General features: G+C 28.0%; 9 protein-coding genes across 10 annotated transcripts; 5 read left to right on the forward strand and 4 right to left on the reverse strand.

Annotated features, from left to right (window-relative positions):
* Positions 1-65: 65 nt before the first annotated feature.
* OCT59_010380 (uncharacterized protein) lies at positions 66-1,973 on the reverse strand (the record flags this gene model as incomplete). The annotated part of the gene is made up of 2 exons (XM_066132972.1): positions 66-1,203; positions 1,299-1,973. 2 exons carry the CDS (start codon positions 1,971-1,973, stop codon positions 604-606), a joined length of 1,275 nt encoding a protein of 424 aa, XP_066000565.1. The 3' UTR covers positions 66-603.
* A 977-nt stretch (positions 1,974-2,950) lies between these two features.
* On the forward strand, positions 2,951-5,291 carry OCT59_010381 (uncharacterized protein; the record flags this gene model as incomplete). The annotated part of the gene is made up of 15 exons (XM_066132973.1): positions 2,951-3,032; positions 3,096-3,165; positions 3,238-3,383; positions 3,459-3,470; positions 3,563-3,573; positions 3,639-3,716; positions 3,792-3,803; positions 3,869-4,102; positions 4,177-4,241; positions 4,310-4,497; positions 4,561-4,628; positions 4,704-4,753; positions 4,812-4,854; positions 4,929-5,015; positions 5,103-5,291. 15 exons carry the CDS (start codon positions 2,951-2,953, stop codon positions 5,289-5,291), a joined length of 1,335 nt encoding a protein of 444 aa, XP_066000566.1.
* Positions 5,292-5,642: 351 nt separating this feature from the next.
* On the forward strand, positions 5,643-7,451 carry OCT59_010382 (uncharacterized protein). Its single transcript, XM_066132974.1, has 4 exons — positions 5,643-5,757; positions 5,864-6,326; positions 6,423-6,727; positions 6,826-7,451. Exons 1-4 carry the CDS (start codon positions 5,688-5,690, stop codon positions 7,059-7,061), a joined length of 1,074 nt encoding a protein of 357 aa, XP_066000567.1. The 5' UTR covers positions 5,643-5,687; the 3' UTR covers positions 7,062-7,451.
* An 856-nt stretch (positions 7,452-8,307) lies between these two features.
* OCT59_010383 (uncharacterized protein) lies at positions 8,308-9,663 on the forward strand (the record flags this gene model as incomplete). 2 transcript variants are annotated; one of them, XM_025326197.1, is made up of 2 exons in its annotated part: positions 8,308-8,659; positions 8,771-9,663. In XM_025326197.1, the coding sequence occupies 2 exons, from the start codon at positions 8,308-8,310 to the stop codon at positions 9,661-9,663; spliced, it is 1,245 nt and encodes a 414-aa protein (XP_025177270.1). The 2 variants fall into 2 exon arrangements, with proteins under 2 accessions (XP_025177270.1, XP_066000568.1); XM_066132975.1 differs by lacking the exon at positions 8,308-8,659 and having other exon boundaries at positions 9,070-9,663.
* Positions 9,664-9,966: 303 nt separating this feature from the next.
* On the forward strand, positions 9,967-10,985 carry OCT59_010384 (uncharacterized protein). The gene is made up of 2 exons (XM_025317913.2): positions 9,967-10,138; positions 10,207-10,985. Exons 1-2 carry the CDS (start codon positions 10,012-10,014, stop codon positions 10,671-10,673), a joined length of 594 nt encoding a protein of 197 aa, XP_025177271.1. The 5' UTR covers positions 9,967-10,011; the 3' UTR covers positions 10,674-10,985.
* A 1,977-nt stretch (positions 10,986-12,962) lies between these two features.
* OCT59_010385 (uncharacterized protein) lies at positions 12,963-14,241 on the reverse strand. Its single transcript, XM_025317914.2, has 2 exons — positions 13,914-14,241; positions 12,963-13,829 (listed from the first exon to the last, which is right to left on the reverse strand). Exons 1-2 carry the CDS (start codon positions 14,161-14,163, stop codon positions 13,234-13,236), a joined length of 846 nt encoding a protein of 281 aa, XP_025177273.1. The 5' UTR covers positions 14,164-14,241; the 3' UTR covers positions 12,963-13,233.
* A 231-nt stretch (positions 14,242-14,472) lies between these two features.
* Positions 14,473-15,156, reverse strand: OCT59_010386 (uncharacterized protein; the record flags this gene model as incomplete). The annotated part of the gene is made up of 3 exons (XM_025317915.2): positions 14,473-14,778; positions 14,884-15,044; positions 15,138-15,156. The coding sequence occupies 3 exons, from the start codon at positions 15,154-15,156 to the stop codon at positions 14,656-14,658; spliced, it is 303 nt and encodes a 100-aa protein (XP_025177274.1). The 3' UTR covers positions 14,473-14,655.
* Positions 15,157-15,753: 597 nt separating this feature from the next.
* On the forward strand, positions 15,754-17,038 carry OCT59_010387 (uncharacterized protein). The gene is made up of 4 exons (XM_025317916.2): positions 15,754-16,135; positions 16,229-16,356; positions 16,433-16,560; positions 16,636-17,038. The coding sequence occupies exons 1-4, from the start codon at positions 16,035-16,037 to the stop codon at positions 16,846-16,848; spliced, it is 570 nt and encodes a 189-aa protein (XP_025177275.1). The 5' UTR covers positions 15,754-16,034; the 3' UTR covers positions 16,849-17,038.
* On the reverse strand, positions 16,836-18,969 carry OCT59_010388 (uncharacterized protein; the record flags this gene model as incomplete). Its single annotated transcript, XM_066132976.1, has 8 exons — positions 16,836-17,243; positions 17,331-17,397; positions 17,475-17,573; positions 17,646-17,879; positions 17,939-18,053; positions 18,116-18,402; positions 18,530-18,621; positions 18,798-18,969. The coding sequence occupies 8 exons, from the start codon at positions 18,967-18,969 to the stop codon at positions 16,891-16,893; spliced, it is 1,419 nt and encodes a 472-aa protein (XP_066000569.1). The 3' UTR covers positions 16,836-16,890.
* Positions 18,970-18,990: the final 21 nt, after the last annotated feature.

Raw genomic sequence — 18,990 nt, forward strand, 5'->3', positions numbered from 1 at the left:
ATTGTTACACACCTACTTCTGTCCTTACCTAACCTAATACTAAACCTACTAAACCTAACAAATTTAATTATTAAACAAACAAATAATTATTTAATTATTTGCAATCTTTTATTTTTTTTTTCGGAATATTTACAGTAATAAATGTTTTGATCTTAAACCAAAAAATCCTCATATAAGTACAAAGTAATAAAACAGCGTAATACATATTAATACTTTATCAACAAAGAACTATTTTAGAAAAATTTGAATTTACTTGTTAAGGTAAAATTCGTCGTTAAATTCGTCATTAAAATTCGTCATTATAATTTCGTCATTAAAAATTCGTCATTAAATTTTTCGTTATACTTGGGAAATAATAATCCCCTCCTTTCCTATCTTATCTAAATATATTTGTAGAAAGAATACTATGAATTCTATATATATCATAAAAAAAAAATCCCATTGTTAACTCTCTTTTCTAATTTTTTTTTTTTTAAAAAAAAATATATATATATAATAAAAGAAAAATAAACCGTATAAAAAAAGGTTCTATGAATAACGATAAAAAAATATATATATGCATGTATATATATCCTAATCACCGACTCATCTATAAGTCACCGCTCACCACCTCGTATTAATAATGTTGTTATAAGTATTAAAAAAATCTTTCGATGTTGGTGCGAGTAAAGAATTATCTTTTGGAGTTAATGGACAATTTAAAGGAGAACTTTCATTACACAGACTCTCCAGATCATCTGTGATCAAGTCAATTATAGTACTGAAATCGACTTCCAACTTTTTTTTATTCAATTCAGTGTTCACAGCTCCAACAGCTGACTGAAAGTTCACTCTGGGCCAAGAGCAGTTGTTTGTTCCTTGTATATGAACATTATTATCTACATATTGATAATTGAGTAAGAACTCGAGCCATCGATTATATTCTTCCTCGCTAATGTAGATAGAATTGTCTAAAATATACAAGAAATCCCGTTCCATATTGCCTAGCAACTCTAACGGTATTCCTGACATTTCGGCCCATGATTTGTTGGAATATGTAGAATCTTCGAGCCATTTATGTGACAATATCAATCCAACTACAAGCAGGACAAATTCAGGTTCATAAGGGTATATATCAAAATCTTTACCACTCAATATAATCCTTTGAACGTATTTAAGCATTATTACTATAACAGGGCCCAAACAATCTGTAGATTTTATAAGCTTTTATTATTATTAAAATAATAATAAATAAATAAATAAATAAATTTTAGATTTTGATATTTAAAAAAGTATGATATAATATAACAATTACCTACCTTATAGCCAAACTCTTTAAATTCTTTGAAATTTTCATTATTACTTGACGATTTTTCTCTTCGTGGTAATTTTGGCAACATTTGCCAGATAATTTCAGTTGCAAAATCGGCCCATTTTGCATGTATATCTATATCGGGCTTATCATTATCTATTATTGCTGCTGCTGCTTCTGCGTTAGCTTCCTCTTGTCTTTGTCGTTCCAATAATTCTGGATGAAGGAACAAAGAGCAATAATATTGCTCTGGATTTGGAAAAGACAATGAACCATCAAATAAGATTTGAGTAATAGGACCAAAGTTCACCCTTCGATTATCTTTTGCGATCATATATTTGAAATACGGAAAAGACCACCATACTGGTGAAGAAGCAGGTAAGTTTTGAGATAAAATCGAATTATGAGAAGCAGCTGGTAATTTCAAAGAGCTCCAAATAGATGAGTATGTAAAATTTAAATATGAAGTATGCATTGAAGTTGGAAATGAGAACCAGTAATCCTTTGAGATAAAATTGGATTGCAACTTCAAAGATGAATTTGAACACCGCAAATTTGGTGATGATGATAAAGAATCTGTTGAAATTGGCGATGGGAATACTATTCTTGCATTATTTTCATAAAGAACATTCGGAGATTCTGACGAGATTAAGTCCTTAGTCGAAATTAAATTATATTTCATGAAATTTTGATTTAAGAGATGAGTAGCAACGAGGATACTTGAAATAAAAGCAAAAGAAAAGGGTACTTTGAAAAATCTAGTAAAGAATGAAAATGAGATTTAACTCTTTTCATTTATTTTCGAGCCCTTTTTTTTTAAAAAAAAATCGGACGGAGAGTACGAAAGGACTTTCAGATATACCGAATAACGAGTATAACGATGGTGAACTGTAACTAACGCAAAGAGCTGTCAGTCACGAATCAAAAGTTACAAAAGTTTTTAACGGAGTGTCTATAAGTACTAAACCCGTTTGGTAAAAGAGGCCCAATATTAAATTTTTTATATCTAATTATTGTTCACCTTGTCATTCTGAGGAATCCTAAAATAGGTTAGGTGGAAAAAAGTGTCATTGTGGACTTTCTAATCTATCACGTGGTAAGACAGTTAGATGCGGCATAAATATATTGCGTAACATTACTTTTACAATGCTATCTTACGTCGTTGTGTGAAAGTTGAAATCATTTTAAGTAACAATAACTTTCTAAAATATTTAAATGATGTAGATCAAAAGTTCTGATTTGCAATATTTAAGGGTAAATTCTATTTTAACTAACCAAAATTTGAGGCTGTCATTCTTTTTGTGCGACAAATTTTTTCAGCCACATCTAAAAATACTTGTATGAGCTTTCCAAACACTTAACTCTGGCCGGCACTATAAGTTGAACCCGGCTGAAATTAAAATTACATAGGGGAGCCATTATTACTACAATATTATTCATTCAACAATGACCTCGTCACAATCGTCACATGAAATAAAAGATGCACAAAAACACTTGGATATGTCATAATTTGACAAATTCCTATAAATACAACTATTGGATTATCATATCGGATAATATTTTATCTTTGTGAATTTTGTGAATTCGATCGATTTTAATTGTACAGATTAAGAACGATATTACTAACCATAAAAGTCTAAATCAGTTTATAAATTATTTATGACTATTTCGTTTAAATTGTGTCAAAATGTTTTTTTATCCAAGATTCTTTTTAAGGGGAACTTAAGCTTTTCTTCAACAGGTAAATCATGATTTTGAATTATAATGGATTATATTCCATATTTATTAAAAATTTATAAATTAGCAATAGATCATAAATCTTATCTTTTAAAACAACCATTAATGATTTATATTCATTGGCCATTTTGTAAAAGGTAAATTTGCTTGTATCTTTAATTTTTTATTAATTTTGCTGTACGTATTAAAATTTATACATATATGTTTAGTAAATGTACTTATTGTAATTTTAATAAGTATATTAACCCAAAACCTGATCATGAACGAATGAAAAATTCTTTAATTTCTGAAATAAAGGATTATGTACAAAAACATGATATGAAAGGGAGAATCATTCATAGTATTTATTTTGGAGGTAGAATAGATTATTAATTTCTCTTTTTTTCATTTATTAATGTTTTAACTTTTTTTATAAATATTAATCGTTTAGGAGGCACACCAAGTGAGTGGTATTCTTTTTATTAAAAGATAGATAAATCAATTTACAATATTGCTTATTTACAATTTTATAATTTTATGCCCAAATGATTTTAGGTTTAGCATTGGTAAGTTACTATAATTATTTTTTTAAAATTTTAAATTTCGTTTAATTTTCTTTTATTATTTATAGCCATCTACTTTTGAAGCAATTTTAAATACAATTGCTAATGAATTCATATTACCTTCTAACACTGAAATAACTATGGAGGTAAGATACTGTCGATACTGTTAATTTTACATCAAGAAAGTAAAATTCGAAATCATTTTAAATTCTTTAATATAGGGAAATCCGACGGTACATATTTTTATAGATTCTTTTAGTAAAATACTTAGTGTATTTTTACTTAAAATTTTCTTTAGTCAACAGAAACGGGAAAATTACAAAATTTTCATTCAATAGGAATAAATAGATTGTCACTTGGTTTACAATCTCTTAATGATATGGAATTAAAAAGATTAGGTAGAGATCATACATCAAAAGAAGCCATTAGTGCAATAAAAGAATCTATTAAAATTTTTAGAGAAAATGTTACTTTTGATTTAATGTTTGGTAGAGAAGGACAAACTGTTGATGATTGGAAAGTTGAATTGAAGGTATTAAATTATTTATTCTGCTGTTAGAAGGAATATAATTAAAATATTTATATATATACTTAAATAAAAACTAGAATGCATTAGAGATAGCATCAGATCATATTTCTTTATATGAACTTACAATCAAAAAAGGAACACCGTAAGTCATAATTTTGTTTACTGCATAATTTATTAATTTCATTAATAATTTTAAAAAAACTTTTATAGATTATATAAAGATTTTATTAAAGGAAAATTTAAGAAACCCTCATTTGATAATTTAGCAGATTTATATAACATTACACTAGATATTACAAAGTTATATGGATTTCAACAATATGAGGTATCAAATTTTCAAAGAAATGAAAAATACAGTAAACATAATTATGGATATTGGAGTGGATTAGATTATTTAGGTATTATTATTAAAAGGATATATTTATTAAAGGAAATACTTGTTTTAATTATCCTTTTTATAGGTATTGGACCTGGAGCTCATGGGAGATTAACAGATCCAAAAAATAAAATGAGATATAGAACTATTAGGGTTTGTTATTTATTTAAATATTTATTTGATTATTTATCTGAGTTTTATATTAATTCATTATTTTTATATTAATAGAGATTATATCCTGAAAATTGGATGAAACAATGTGAAGAAACTGGAGAAGGGTAAATAAATTATTATAGTAATTTAATTTATTTGATTTTTAATTATATATTTTATTAGTATAGCAAAATATGAACAAATGAATTTAGAGGATATTAAGAATGTAAGTTTTATTAATAAGTAAGATTTATTGTTTATTTTGTTTTTGTAATAATTTAATTTTTATTTATTAACTAGGAACTTATATTATTTGGATTGCGTACAAGAATTGGAATACCAAGAATAAGATTTAAAAAATATTCACAAGGTCAAGAATTAGAAGAGGTAATTTTCATAAATTAAATTACTTATTTTCAGATGTCTTGATGATAAAATTATTAATATATATTTCATAAATATCTTTATATAAAGTATTTAAATATGGATCAAGTTAATAGGTTTATTAAAGATGGTTTTTTAATTTGGGAGAATAATAATATTGAGCATAATAAAGGATGGATTTTAAATGATTTTGATGAAGAGATACAAAATGGTGGATTAAGACCTACTAAAAAAGGGTTAGCTGTAATTGATGAAATAGTTCCAAGAATAATATATTAATTTATAATATTTCCAATAGTTAATATATATAAAAGTAATTATTTCATTATATGTCTATGTGCTATGTTATTAATTATTTGTTCTTTGTTCCCGAGAACGTGCCACGCTATAGAATTTCTTGAAACTTCAGGCAGATAAAGAAACGTTCAGAGTAACGACGAAATCACGCCCTTAATTGAATAATTTGTCCTCGAAAATGTACTATTCGTCCGTTTCTTTCCAAATTCTTATGAGATTAATAGATATACAATTATTATAGGTTGATTATGTCGATCATGTCGATCATGAATTAGATTCTGATCATGTGCAATGCGCAAAATGTTCACATGATAGATCGATAGATTTTTTTTTTTGGATTACGAGCTAAAAGATATTTTTAATAAAATTATTGTTAAGATGGGTTTAGCAGGACCGAAGATAAAACAAAGGATACCTGCTGATCCTAGGAATTTGACATGGAGTAATGGTAATGATAATCTTTCAGTAATTTTAATTTAATTTGGTTTTAATTTATCTAATTTAAATTGGATAGTAATTCTAAATGCGTTTACACTATTTCTACTTTAAATTAGACAAAACTCAATTTGGTTATAAAATGTTATCAAAAATGGGTTGGTCACCGGGAAAAGGATTAGGTATAAATGAAGATGGAGAAAAAGAATATATTAAACCTTCATTCAAACAAGATAATCTTGGTATTGGAGCTACAAAGAAATCCATTGATAATTGGTTAGATAATTCTAGTGCATTTGATAAATTACTTAAAGGTTTAAATGATAAAATTCAAACAACAGAGAAGGTAGAAGAAAGTGATGAGAAAGAAAAAAATGGGAGAGTGAGTGAACAATACAATATCGATGATAAACCGAAAATTGATAAAGTTGAGTCCAAGAAAAAGAAAAAAAAGAAAAAAGAAAATGGGGTTAAGAATAAGGATAAGGATATAATATCAATATCTAATTTACAACCATCTTCATCTTTATCAACGGTTAATAATATTAGTAATTCTAGAAGTTTATATACAATTCGTATGGCGTAAGTAAATAGATAAAAAATCTGATTTATTTAAAAAATGCATCTTTAATGCTAATAAAAAAAAATTATTATTATATAATATATAATAAATTATAGGCATCGAGCTAAATTTCTTAAAAGTAAAAAAGCAGCTGTACAAAATTCCGATAGATTAAATGAAATTTTTGGTATAAAATCAAGTAAAGATTCTATCAATGATTGTATCAACACGGGAAGTGTTAGTACAACAAAAGATATTACAATATCATCCGGTTTTAATGAAGAATCTGGTGCGGAAAATTTTAAAGATGAAATAGGAAAAGTTGATATTATAACTAAGGTCAATGGAATAAGCTCTCACGAATATTTTGCTCAAAAAATGAAAGGATTAAGGATTTCAGGAATTAGGAGCGATGGTCTAGGTAAGTCTTAAAAAAAAAACATTTATAGTAATTTTATTATTATTTATTTAGTAAAATGTGATTTTTTTTTATTAATTAATGTATTAAATGATTTCTAGCGAACTATGATAATAAGACTAACGATGATATTGACGAACGACCTAGTTTTAGTATGAATGATGAGCAAGACATAAAAATATCCGACAATTCTTCAAAGTCAACAAATACTAATAAAAAAAGGAAAATTAATTATGAAATGAATGTTGATTTGTTAGTTAATGATAATGATAATAATTCTAGTAATGATAAATCAATAAAAAGAAAGAAAAAAGAAAAAAAAGAACAAAAAAAGTAAGGAATATGATAGAAAAGAAACTAGAGAATATAGAAACGAGACTAGAAAGTATAGTAATTACAAAAATGATGGCAAAGATAAACATAAAAAGAAGAAAATACACGTAGATAAGGATAAAACATTATGACAATAGGAGTTTGGATCTAATAAATGCATTTGAAAAATTACTAGTTAATAACATCTATTGTAACTTGATCGAAACTCATACAGTATGGGTTAATGACAAAATCAGTATCGATAGCATTAATTCCTATTGTGTCACCGTAGTATTCCTATTGACTGTCAGTTATTGGATGTGAGGGATATCGATCTTCGACCGATATCTCTATTCCCCATCCAATAACTAATGAAATAGAAATCCAAACAATTTTAATAAATTTAATCCGTGATCTAAGAATCAACTACAAATTCAAATATAATTTGAGATAAATGCATATATATTTCTTCTAATAATAGAGAATCTGACATTGCGTAGGAAAAATGCAATAACTTGGCCTAAAGACATGAAATTACCACCATTAGATGCGTCTTGACAAGGCGAATCCGATGAGCTAAATTTCATCTTTTTATGGTCACTAGATAAGTTATCCTTAAAAATTTCCAATTTTTAATTTTCAAATTCAAATTTCAGCTATTAGGAAAATAGTTTTTAGTGTTAAAAAATTTACCGGACTTTTAACAAAATATAGCCAAATGAAATATTTTTATGATATAATTATTGGTATATTGTGCTTTACTATGTAAGTTGCACCAAAAATTATGTGACTTGCGTCTTGCGGATCACAAATTAACAAAATTAACATATTTATGCGTATAAACATAATTACCATAATTACATAGTTAACTAAAACTTCACAAAGGTAAAAATACATCAGACAGATATTGTGATTAATTGTGTGATTTTGTAGAAATTATATTCGATATACCAATAATTGTTAGCTAGTAAAAGAAATATTAAAAAGAAAAAGGCCAAGGCCGAGATTTTTTTTACCTATTGTAAATAAAATGTTTTTACCATAGTTTCATAGCCTATCTGCTAAATATCATTTTAAATCAACGAAAATTTATTAGTTAAATCTCATCAATGAAAATTATTTAGTCATTTAAATATTTCTACATTAGTTATAGCAAGTTATGGTGATATGATGTGTGTCAATTTTATTAAATGTTCACGCAATAAAAAAATAAAAATTGGTATTTGAATTTTTTTTACTCGTTAAACTTGCAACAAAAAAAATCTCTTGTCATGAATACTATCAAGCTGTGTTGCCTGGTTTTGGGTGACTCTCCCGACGAGAGAACTTTTGAAGTCGATATTAGAATAAATGAATCTATCAGCAAGCTTAAGGATAAGATCAAAGATAAAAAACAAAACACATTTCGCAATATTGATGCTGACCAGCTTGATCTCTTGAAAGTTGAAATCTCTACTATTGAAAAAAATGAAAAGCTGAGCATGCTCAGAGGGAGTGAGATCGATGTCACGAAACTTGAAGGAGAGAGCTTAAATTCATCAAGAACGATTGTAAAATATTTCCCGGATCAGCCTCTCTATGAGTATATTCACATAATTGTCAAACACCAATCTGTGTCATTTGGTTAGTAACATTGATTGTTATTGATTATGAGTAATAAAAGAAGATGGTTTATTTTTTTTAGTACAGATGTTTATATTTATTAATCACATGATCTGCATTTAACAATTGAAGCACGTAGTCTTTACTCGTACCGTGCAGAGCCAGGCCAAGCTGTGAGAGAGTTTTGGAAGGATTTAAAAAACATAAAGATTAATGATGAGAATAATTTCATTCAGCTGTCCAAGGATGTCTACTTTCTAGGCGATATAACCCAAGGTTCTATTCTGTTTATCCGTAAATGCTACAACATCTTGGGTCGTGCCATCCTTAATGACAATAACTATGGGCGTTGGCGTATAATTGGCGATCCAGGAGTTGGAAAAACCTTTTTTTGCTTCTACTTACTTCATCTGATTGCACAACGAAACGAAATGGCTATATACCACAAGGCTAACAAACCACCAATCCTCTTCTGTAAGGAAGATGCTTCAATCATTTCTATGAATGAACTCAGAAGTTTTTCAGGAAAGGTATGGTACATCACGGATGACCTTGAGGATGATGAGGAAAACATAAGCTTTAGAAAAATTATGCTCTGTTCTACTTCGTTCCGATATAATGACAAGAGCTTAATTTTTGACATGTGCCGTGAGTTGAAAAAACGGTACATTCCAGTTTGGTCTTGGACGGAGATCAAGTCATGCAAGGATAAGATCTTCAGTGATCTTGAGGAAAGGACGCTTTGGGAATTGTATGGGAGTCAGTGTGGAGGAATTCCTCGGTCTATCTTGGAGAGGAGAAATTTTCAACAAATACTTGACGAGATTGATGAGAATTTTTTCGATCGCCCTAAATTCGCACGTAAACTTTTATATATCCATTCGGAGGAGCCTTATAAAAAGCCTAACTTATCGTTCCCGACCGAAATAATTGGTTCTAAGGCGACAGAAAAACTCATGAAGTGCTGCAAAGTAAAGTTGATTAATTTCTTGAACGGAAGCTACAAACCTGATGGTTTTCAGTAAATGTAAAATATTAATAAAATGAATACTTCTCTGCTTCTTTATGTTTTTCAGTTGGCGATTTTCTTTTTTAATAATCAAATCATGTGATAATAAATTACTGCGGCTGCGGAAGTTTCCAAGAAAATCTTGGCCAAAAAAAAAAAAATTGCCGAATTTTACTAACTAATATTGATATTGTAATAATATTGTATAAATTACATCATAAAATAATGATGATAATATTACGTATTTTAACTTAGTCTATATTGGCGTTTTTTTTTAAAAAAATATAAATAGGTGTTTTTGTTGCGATTTATTCGAATTGTAGAAAAAAAAATATATATATTTCAAATCAATAAATTAACAAAAATGGCAGAATATAGTTCTTACGATATTTTTGCTTTACTTATTAGTATATTGCTTCCTCCTTTGGGAGTATTAATGAAAAGAGGTTTTCGTGGTGATTTTTGGCTCAATATTCTTTTAACAATCCTAGGTAATTAATTATTCCAAATTTTATTATTTCGGAATTGTATAAATATATTTACGATTTTACGATTATAGGGTGGCTTCCGGGATTATTCCATGCATTTTACGTAATTTATAAATACCGGGATGACCCAGCACATGGAACGCATGGAACGCATGAAACTCATGGAAAACATGGAACGCATGGAACGTATGGAACGTATGGAACACACGGAAAACATGGAACACGTCCCCAGAAAATAATAATTAATTCAGATAATAATACACCACCAATGTCAAATAATCAACCACAATCACAATATCACCACCAATCACAAGATAAACCAAATTACCAACCAAATTATCAACCACAATATCAACAGCAGTACACTTCCCCATCAACACCTCCGCGTCCAATGAATAAAGATAAGGGTAAAGATCCCTTTCATGATGATAATCATGCAGGAACTTCTAACGAAATTCCCCCCGCTTATGGTGATCACAAAAACGATGAATTAAGAGGGGAATCAAATCAATATTATAGGGATGATAAGAAAGTCTAACAGAAAAACATTTATAAACAATCATTTATTAGTTAAAAAAATATATATATCATATATAATATATAATTTATTTTAAATATGTGTTAATTAATATGTATTTTTAACATAAGCATCTTATTTATGTCTTTTTTTTAAAAATAAAAAAATATTAACATATTTATTGCATCTACTTATTCTTACACGTATAATATAATAAATAAAAACGGTTTTCTTGTAATTTGTAAAATTAAAATTTATCGTTAAATCAAATAAAAAAGGAGACTAATGATTTCTATTATTTAATTATTGAATAAAGGAAATTATAAGTCTTATAACAAAAACAATGAGACATTGATAACTAAATATGTACATCTATTAATTATTTATTATTTATTTTTTATCGGCGAACAATAGATTTTAAGAAAAATTCTTACCAATAACAATAGTTCATGGGTTCATATGAAAATTTGAAATAATATTGACTTAAAAAAAATTTTACTTCTTTTACTTCTTTTAAACAAAGCTTGTTATAGTAAAAAAACATCAGTAATAGTTTGTTATTTCACAATTATTTTGATTACCGCATTAAAGGAGTAACACGTAATGAGTGTTCGATCAGAGCTGAGATTAATTGTTATAAACATTAAAACATTATGAAAATTCATCTATGAGCTTAACAGTAGACTATTTTTTATTTAGTGAGGTAAACAATTACTCTGTCTTTTAATTGGATATATATATAAATGAATGATTTAATATAAATATCAACCTTTTTCACGCCTAATAAAGTTTTTATTGTTTTTATTCACTTTTGTTGACATTTTACCTTTTTTTTTTAAAAAAAAAACAAAAAAAAAATATGCAATATCATCATAAAGACTTTATTCACGTTAGACATACGAATGAAGGTCATCCTATCTCATATCGACTAATTTCATCTGGTTGGGCTGGTTATCATAATCTGACGAGAGGGCAAATAAATGAATTTTTTATCCCATCTTTTCTCACAGTAAATACATCTCCGGCTTGTGACGTGCTTCTTGTTCCAAACACCCTTGTGTTACCACCTTTTGTCATATCCGGACATAATCATTATTGTAATGTGAGAGGCCAATTTACATCCTCCAGGACTTACTCCTTACATTCACAACCACAACTACAACCACATGAAAATCGAGAACAGTTATCTTGTGAAATCAAAGATGCGTCAAACAACAATGAAAGAGAAAGAGCAGAATCTTTTATTACTGGCGGTAATCCTCATCTTGCAGATCTTTGGCGTGAAATTAATTCATTTGATTATGAAGCGTTTGTAGAATCAATTGAAGGCAATTATCATGATAATGTTTCTGCTGATAATAACGCGATGAATAATGTGCAACAAATTCAAACATCTCATTTATCACCTCAGAAACATATATCTATTTGTAAATATGAAAATGTTACTGATGAGTTTGTTGATGTTAAACTTGAAATCGAGAATAATACCTGCTGCTCGATTACAACAGAAGAATTTATTCTTCCAAAAATTGAACAAGAGACTCTTTCTCAAAAAGAATCACAGAATCCTTTGATTTTAGATACAAAATCACCGGATATTTCTGATTCCTCTCAATCCTTGCAAGATTGTGTTTCAAGCAATAATTCAAATAGAAAGATAACCGTTCCTTCACCGTCAACTTCACCACGTTCTTCTCCAACTTCATCTCCTCACTTAAATTCAATAAAATTTGATGAATATTTATATGATGCACCAAAAACATACGAAGAACCATTTAACTCGAAATATCGTTATAAATGTACTGTACCTTCTTGTACACAAAGATTCAAAGAATATCGTTCATTAATGTCTCATCTTCGAATTAATCACGGTCATCATGGAAAAAATATATTGGATCATAGAAAGAGAAACGGAAAAGCAATGGTACAGTGTGCGAAATGTCAACGTTTCTTTGTATCAAAATGGTATTTAAAGAAACATCGAAAGTTTTGCCATGAAAATGGTAAACAAGGGGAATGGATTGATTGTGAATATTGTCAAAAATCATATTTAACAGATTGTGAACGTAAAAAGCATTATGCTAAGGATCATTCTGATAAGATTAAAGAATTATGGGAACAGCAATGGTGTTAATTTCGGAGAGTAGTATTATTTATAAATATTGTAAAGTAAAAAAAAGCTTATAATTAACAATTGTAAACAACAATTAGAAGGCAATAATCTTTTGCAGTCGAATTTTTTTTAAAAAAACCTGTTGAACGTAAGAAATAAAAATATAGTAGTAGTTTATAATTTCATCACGAAGTTAAAAAGATACAATACTTAGATTTATAATAAATCAATAAAGATATTCTTTTTATTTATATATTACAAATGGAATAAACTTATTTTATAATAAAATATATAGATACGGTATAAAATGTGGTAAGATTATATAGAAATTAAGTAGTAAAAGATTATCCTATGTAAGATACACTGATAACACTTAGTGTTATTAGATTAATTTATTTTAAATACTTTAGTGTCCATTATCACTTTTTTTTTTCTAACTTTTTAAATTAAATGTGTAATTATTTTCATTTAAACTGCGTTACGATTTCTCCATGGTAATTGGAATCTCTTTTTTCCAGATTCAGGACGAACTGAACCATCACCAGGACCAAAATGACTATTTCTATGATATCTAAATTGGAATAATGAACCAACGATAAAGAAACCAAGCATGCCAGCAAGCATAAGATAAATCTTTGTATTTGTAGTATAAGGAGTATCATTATTTTTATCCAAGAACGCTCTAACAGATTGAGCAAAACCGGTTCTTGCGAATAAATCAATACCCAAAATTATAGCATAAGCACCAATAAATGCTGTTGCTAATATGATAAGAGTATTCTTGAAGAAACAAGCCAATAACAGACCAAGTATTGTTAGTGCTACAATAAATACAATTCTTCCAGCATTGTTATGAATTAAACCATCAGATCTCCATGATAAAATGAATAGCGCGAAGGTATAACCGGCGAGTGCACCTAAAAGCCAGACTGCTAGTGTTGCACAACACATGAAAATTAAACCAACAACGAAACCAATTGCGAGCGAAACTACGAGAAGGATAGTTTGACTTGCTGTGCCATTGAATCCTCCTGCATTAGAGATGGCAACCCAAGCGATTATTGCTATTTAATAACAAATACCAGTAAGTAAATTATTAATCTTATTTTAATTTTTTAATGAGATATTAAATTTATTTTAGTACTTACTGCCAACGTAAAATCCGATCAAGAACAATGTAAGCCGATAAACTCTCCTGCCAAAAAAACAGAAAATTATACCAGTAACAATTAAAATAACACCAGTAACAATTGCATGTGGTGTTAGATTCCCATTTTGTTCTCCTATTCCAAAAGTGGGATCATTATTCTGAGCATTAATACTTAATGGAAATAATATTCCGAATAAGCTCGTTAAAATTAGCAATATGTTTGATTTACTAATCATTTGTTTATACATAATTTTTTTAGTGTGATTAATTTATTATTATTGAACTACTTTTTTTTTTTAAAAAAAAAATAATTTTTTTTCGCACTTGATTTTTCAGAGGAAAGAATGACTCATTTATATACTTTTACTGAAGAAAATTTTCACTTATTAATATTATTGCCATTATGGCGCAAATGATACTCTTTTAAATCTTGGCCGTTCTTGGCATAAAAAAAATCACACTGCATAAACATTCAAATGATTTTACGTCAATTTTCCGTAAGTTTATATTGATTTTGAAATATACCAAATTCGGGTTTTCATATATTTTTTTTTTTTGCGTCACTTGGCATAATGGCATCACAAATTTAGAACAATCAGCACTATTTTAAATATAACCCGGGAAAGACTACGTTACATGTTACATTTGGAATGTTGTACATTTTTGTTATTTATAACAATATAAATGATTTTCAATAAATAAATATATATATTCTTATATGTTTTTATATGACGATATCATTACCAATCGTTAATTAAACAAGCGTTAATTGTTGCGTCAGCAGATGTACATTTCCCACCTTGATCCAGAGAAAAAGCCCAGTTATGTTTTGTACAAATAAGTTTTGAACCGAGGATAACTCCCTTTTAGGTATTTAAATAAATAAATAAAATAAGATTTAATATGATTAATTTGCTTTTAAAGTTAATTGAAAGTATAACTAAATTGCAATTTGTTAGTGACGTTACCCTTGAAGCTAAATCTGAATTGGAATGTGGACACCATCTATCAACTTCATAAGCTTTTCCATCGGAAGTTCTAATTCTTAATCTATTTTCTATTATCAATCTATTGGTATTTTTTGAGTCATTATTTATATTGGTATTTTTAGAATCGTTTTCTCTAGAATCTTTTTATAACGAATTAAAATTAATAAACCTGTTATATAAACAATGAAAAAATAAAAAAATAAAAAAAAAATAATTATATGTTATTTATTTACTTGAAGTTTTGTTACTCATGATTTTTTTTACTGATAAGAATAAACAAGTATGGGTTAAAGGGTATTCACTTTTATATGCCAAATTTGTACTTTTAAGTCAAACCCGTGATATAAGGTTTGTGTATTCCTGTTGCAGATAGAGAAATACTTATTTAATTTTAATTGGAGATTCTTTGATTCTTTAGAAATCTTTTTTATCGGGACCTGCAATCCCGCTTTTCATTGTTATATTCTCAAAAACGGTTAGTTTTAGAGAAGATCTCGTGAGAAAAATTTTGTTTTATTTTTAGAATGGATTAATAACGAAAACTTGGCTTTTCTTATTAACAATACTAACTTTTTACTTGTACTCACCTGTTTCATTGTTATTCGTTAGCTTTTCAAAAGCAGTTAGTTTAAGGTCAATTTCGGAGGCTTGGCGCAAATTCCCAAAGATCAGCTCACTCAACCTATTCACCCTGTCTTTTGGGGGCTTATCCATTGCATATCATTTCTACGAGGTTATGATGACCAAGCAATTCTCTATTGTAGATGATGGTCCGGAAATGGTCCCATAATTTAAGCCAGTCAAGATATCTGACGCACGCAATCATAAAAAAAAAGAGGAAAATCTGGGAAATCTTGTGATTTCTCATAAATTGTGGTTTGCGCTTGGATCACAAACCTTTTGAAAACGGCTATAAACTTGCAAGACGAAAACTTTTGATCAAGAAGTTGAGTGACCTTCCTACCTTTTATACTTGGCTTAGCAGTCGTATTCTAACTTTTTGTATATAATGCTGGTCAAAGTTACCATAATTCTGTATCAGTATGAAATTATCTCACGTGATTTTATAATATATTTATAATACACCCGGAGGATCGATCGAAGAATTTTTCATTCTTTCTTTAACAAAAATGACGCAACTTCCATCTCAAATTACCCCTATTTATGCAAATAATTTAACAGAAAAACAACTTGTAATAAATCAAGAACTTCCAATATTATTGAATAAAAGGTAGAAAAGAAAAAGAACAAAAGTTTTTTTTTTTATTAATTATTTTATCAGTCAATTAATTAATTAATAGTAAAAGATTATTTTTGTGTATAGTAAAGAAGAATTAGAAGATCTATTAAATAGTGATGTGATATTTGATACATTTATGGAGAATGTGGAACAAGTTCGAAATATGAAAAATTTACAAGATGAGATGAGAATGGGAAATGAGAATCTGGCAAGTAAGTACAATAATTTAAAATATTTATATTCATTTAATTTGTTTAATAAACCGTTATTTCTATCATTTTATAAAAGGAAAAATATTATCTCAAGAAGAAGAATTAATCAAATTACGTAATAGTGTTGATGGACAAGAAAAAGGTTTGAAAGAAATTTATTCAAATTTTGAAGAAAAACTTAAAGTTCAACAGGAAGTTTTAAAGGTATTCATTATTAAATCCTTTTAAAAAAAAAAATCTAAGAATTTAACCTAAAGAAAAGAATATCTACTTTTATAGAGATTTTCACCATCAATTCTTATAACAAAATTAAAATCTGAAACTCAACAGTCAGATGACTTGAGTGAGCAAATGGCAAAATCATTTTTAGATGGAGAATTAGAAGTTGATGATTTTTTAAAACATTTTAGAGAAGTGAGAAAAGTGTATCATTTAAGAAATGCAAAAGTGGAAAGAGTCAGCAAACAACCCGGAATTTTAGGTTCAATTTAGATTAATTTTATTTAATTATGTCTATTAATCATATTATATTATTCAATCAATAACTTGTATTAAATGGTAATTACTTTTACCTGTTCTTATCACACAAACAACCCCATCTAATAAATCATCTTCAATTACTTTATGATGAGGTTCAATTACTCTTTGATTATTTAAATAAAGTCCTCCTACTTTTATCAATTTATTTGCTTCATTTCTTGATTTACATGCACCAGCTGCAACAGCAACACGATCAATCGTTCGATTTACAATTTCATTACGATGAATTGGAGTTAGTCTTTGTGAATCATGCAAAAATGCTTCAATTAAATCATGTCCGCGTATATTTTCTAGTGAATCTCCGAATAATACTCTAGTAGCCAATTGCGCTTTTTGTAGTCCAGCGACTATAATAATATTGGAGAAGAAAAAAAAAATTTATTTGTTAATAGAGAAAAAATACAAATTAAAAAGATGTCATTGTTATTTTATACCTCCATGCACAAATTCTGTTATCTCCGAAGCTAACTTTTCCTGCCCTTTACGTTCTTCTGGAGATTTCTAATAAAATTTAATTAATTTTATTATTACAAAGTCAATGCGATATCTGACTTTATGTTCAAATGAATAATATTCACCATATGAGTTTTCACAATTTGATCAATTTCTTCCATGCTTAATATTGTGAACATACGAAGATATTTTTCTACATCAGCATCAGCTAGTTTCATGAAATACTAGGAAAATAAAGCTAGTATATTAATTTTAAGAATTAATTAAATATTTTTTTTTCTTAGAAACACTAAAACCTGATAAAATTCGTAGGGGCTAGTCATCTTATCATCTAACCAAATTGCATTTCCTGCAGATTTACCGAATTTTTCTCCAGTTGATGTTAACAGTAAAGGTATCGTAATACCAAAAGCATTAGTATTTTCAGTTGTTTCCAAGCTTTCTGTTGTCGTTTTTATAGAATCTGTTTTCTTTTTATGAATTAAATCGATTCCCGCGGTAATATTTCCCCATTGATCACTTCCTCCTAACTTGCACAAAAATTAGCAAATAATTAATTAATTACATAAGACGTAATAAGTGACTTTACCTGAATTTGACATTGATGATAATGATGCAGATGCCAAAAATCGTATGCCTGTAATAATTGATATGAGAATTCCGTAAAACTTATTCCTCCAGTATTTTCCATCCTTAACTTAACACTAATAAAAAAAAATTTTAATTTAATTTCTCTAAACTCGATAAGAACAAACGATTGGCTTACCTATCTCTAGCCATCATTGTTCCAACACGCGCATATCTTCCAATATCATTTAATAGTTCCAGTGCAGACATTTTCTGAAACCATTTCAAGTTATTTAAAATTATCACATCTAATTCATCTCTTATTTTAAATCCACGTCGTAACGCATACTTTTTTCCATTAATAAAAATTTTTCGAATTTGATTATCAATCGCATTAGCATTTTTCTCAATCATTGAAAATGATAGAGGCTGGCGCTCAGTATTGCGTCCGGATGGATCGCCTATTGAGCCAGTCGCTCCTCCTATCTGATTTATCAATTAATAAAGAGACGCAATCAGGATAAATAAATAATTGGAATGGTAATAATGATTGGAAAACTACAGAAGATCAGCAAAATAAAATAAAATAAGAAAAGTAAAAATAAAAACAAACCAAAGCAATAGTGCGATGTCCACGAACATTAAAATGTAATAATCCGATTAAAGTTAACAAATTTCCCAAGTGTAGACTTGGCGCAGTAGGGTCTACGCCACAATAGATAGTCGTTTGATTTTTCACTCGATTTATGATATCGGAACTTTTTCCAAACAAAAACAAAACAACACAAAAAAGGAATCATCAATCAAATGTTCATTATCTAATGTAGAAATAATTTTTCGAGATAAAAATAAATGTAACCTCGTCAACGCGTTAATCAAACCTCGTTTTTTTAATTCTTCAATAACATTGTCCTCAATTTTTTTTGTAAAACATCGAATCGATATATTATGATATGATCCGTGATAAAATGGATAAAATTTTATACCTTTTTCACATGAGAATTTAGTGAATTTATTGTAGATGTTTCGAAAAATTATTTTTGATTTCATCATATTTGTTAAAAAAATGATAAG

The sequence above is a fragment of the Rhizophagus irregularis genome, chromosome 18 (genome assembly GCF_026210795.1).
Source record: "Rhizophagus irregularis chromosome 18, complete sequence".
Taxonomy (NCBI): domain Eukaryota; kingdom Fungi; phylum Glomeromycota; class Glomeromycetes; order Glomerales; family Glomeraceae; genus Rhizophagus; species Rhizophagus irregularis.

Coding starts and splice junctions, on each gene's coding strand:
- OCT59_010387 (XM_025317916.2), top strand. CDS start 16,035: ATGACGCAACTTCCATCTCAAATTACCCCTATTTATGCAAATAATTTA. Junction 16,136..16,228: donor CCAATATTATTGAATAAAAG/GTAGAAAAGAAA, acceptor TTTTGTGTATAG/TAAAGAAGAATTAGAAGATC. Junction 16,357..16,432: donor GGGAAATGAGAATCTGGCAA/GTAAGTACAATA, acceptor ATTTTATAAAAG/GAAAAATATTATCTCAAGAA.
- OCT59_010385 (XM_025317914.2), bottom strand. CDS start 14,163: ATGTATAAACAAATGATTAGTAAATCAAACATATTGCTAATTTTAACG. Junction 13,830..13,913: donor GATCGGATTTTACGTTGGCA/GTAAGTACTAAA, acceptor GTTATTAAATAG/CAATAATCGCTTGGGTTGCC.
- OCT59_010382 (XM_066132974.1), top strand. CDS start 5,688: ATGGGTTTAGCAGGACCGAAGATAAAACAAAGGATACCTGCTGATCCT. Junction 6,327..6,422: donor TTATATACAATTCGTATGGC/GTAAGTAAATAG, acceptor AATAAATTATAG/GCATCGAGCTAAATTTCTTA. Junction 6,728..6,825: donor AATTAGGAGCGATGGTCTAG/GTAAGTCTTAAA, acceptor AATGATTTCTAG/CGAACTATGATAATAAGACT.
- OCT59_010384 (XM_025317913.2), top strand. CDS start 10,012: ATGGCAGAATATAGTTCTTACGATATTTTTGCTTTACTTATTAGTATA. Junction 10,139..10,206: donor TATTCTTTTAACAATCCTAG/GTAATTAATTAT, acceptor TTACGATTATAG/GGTGGCTTCCGGGATTATTC.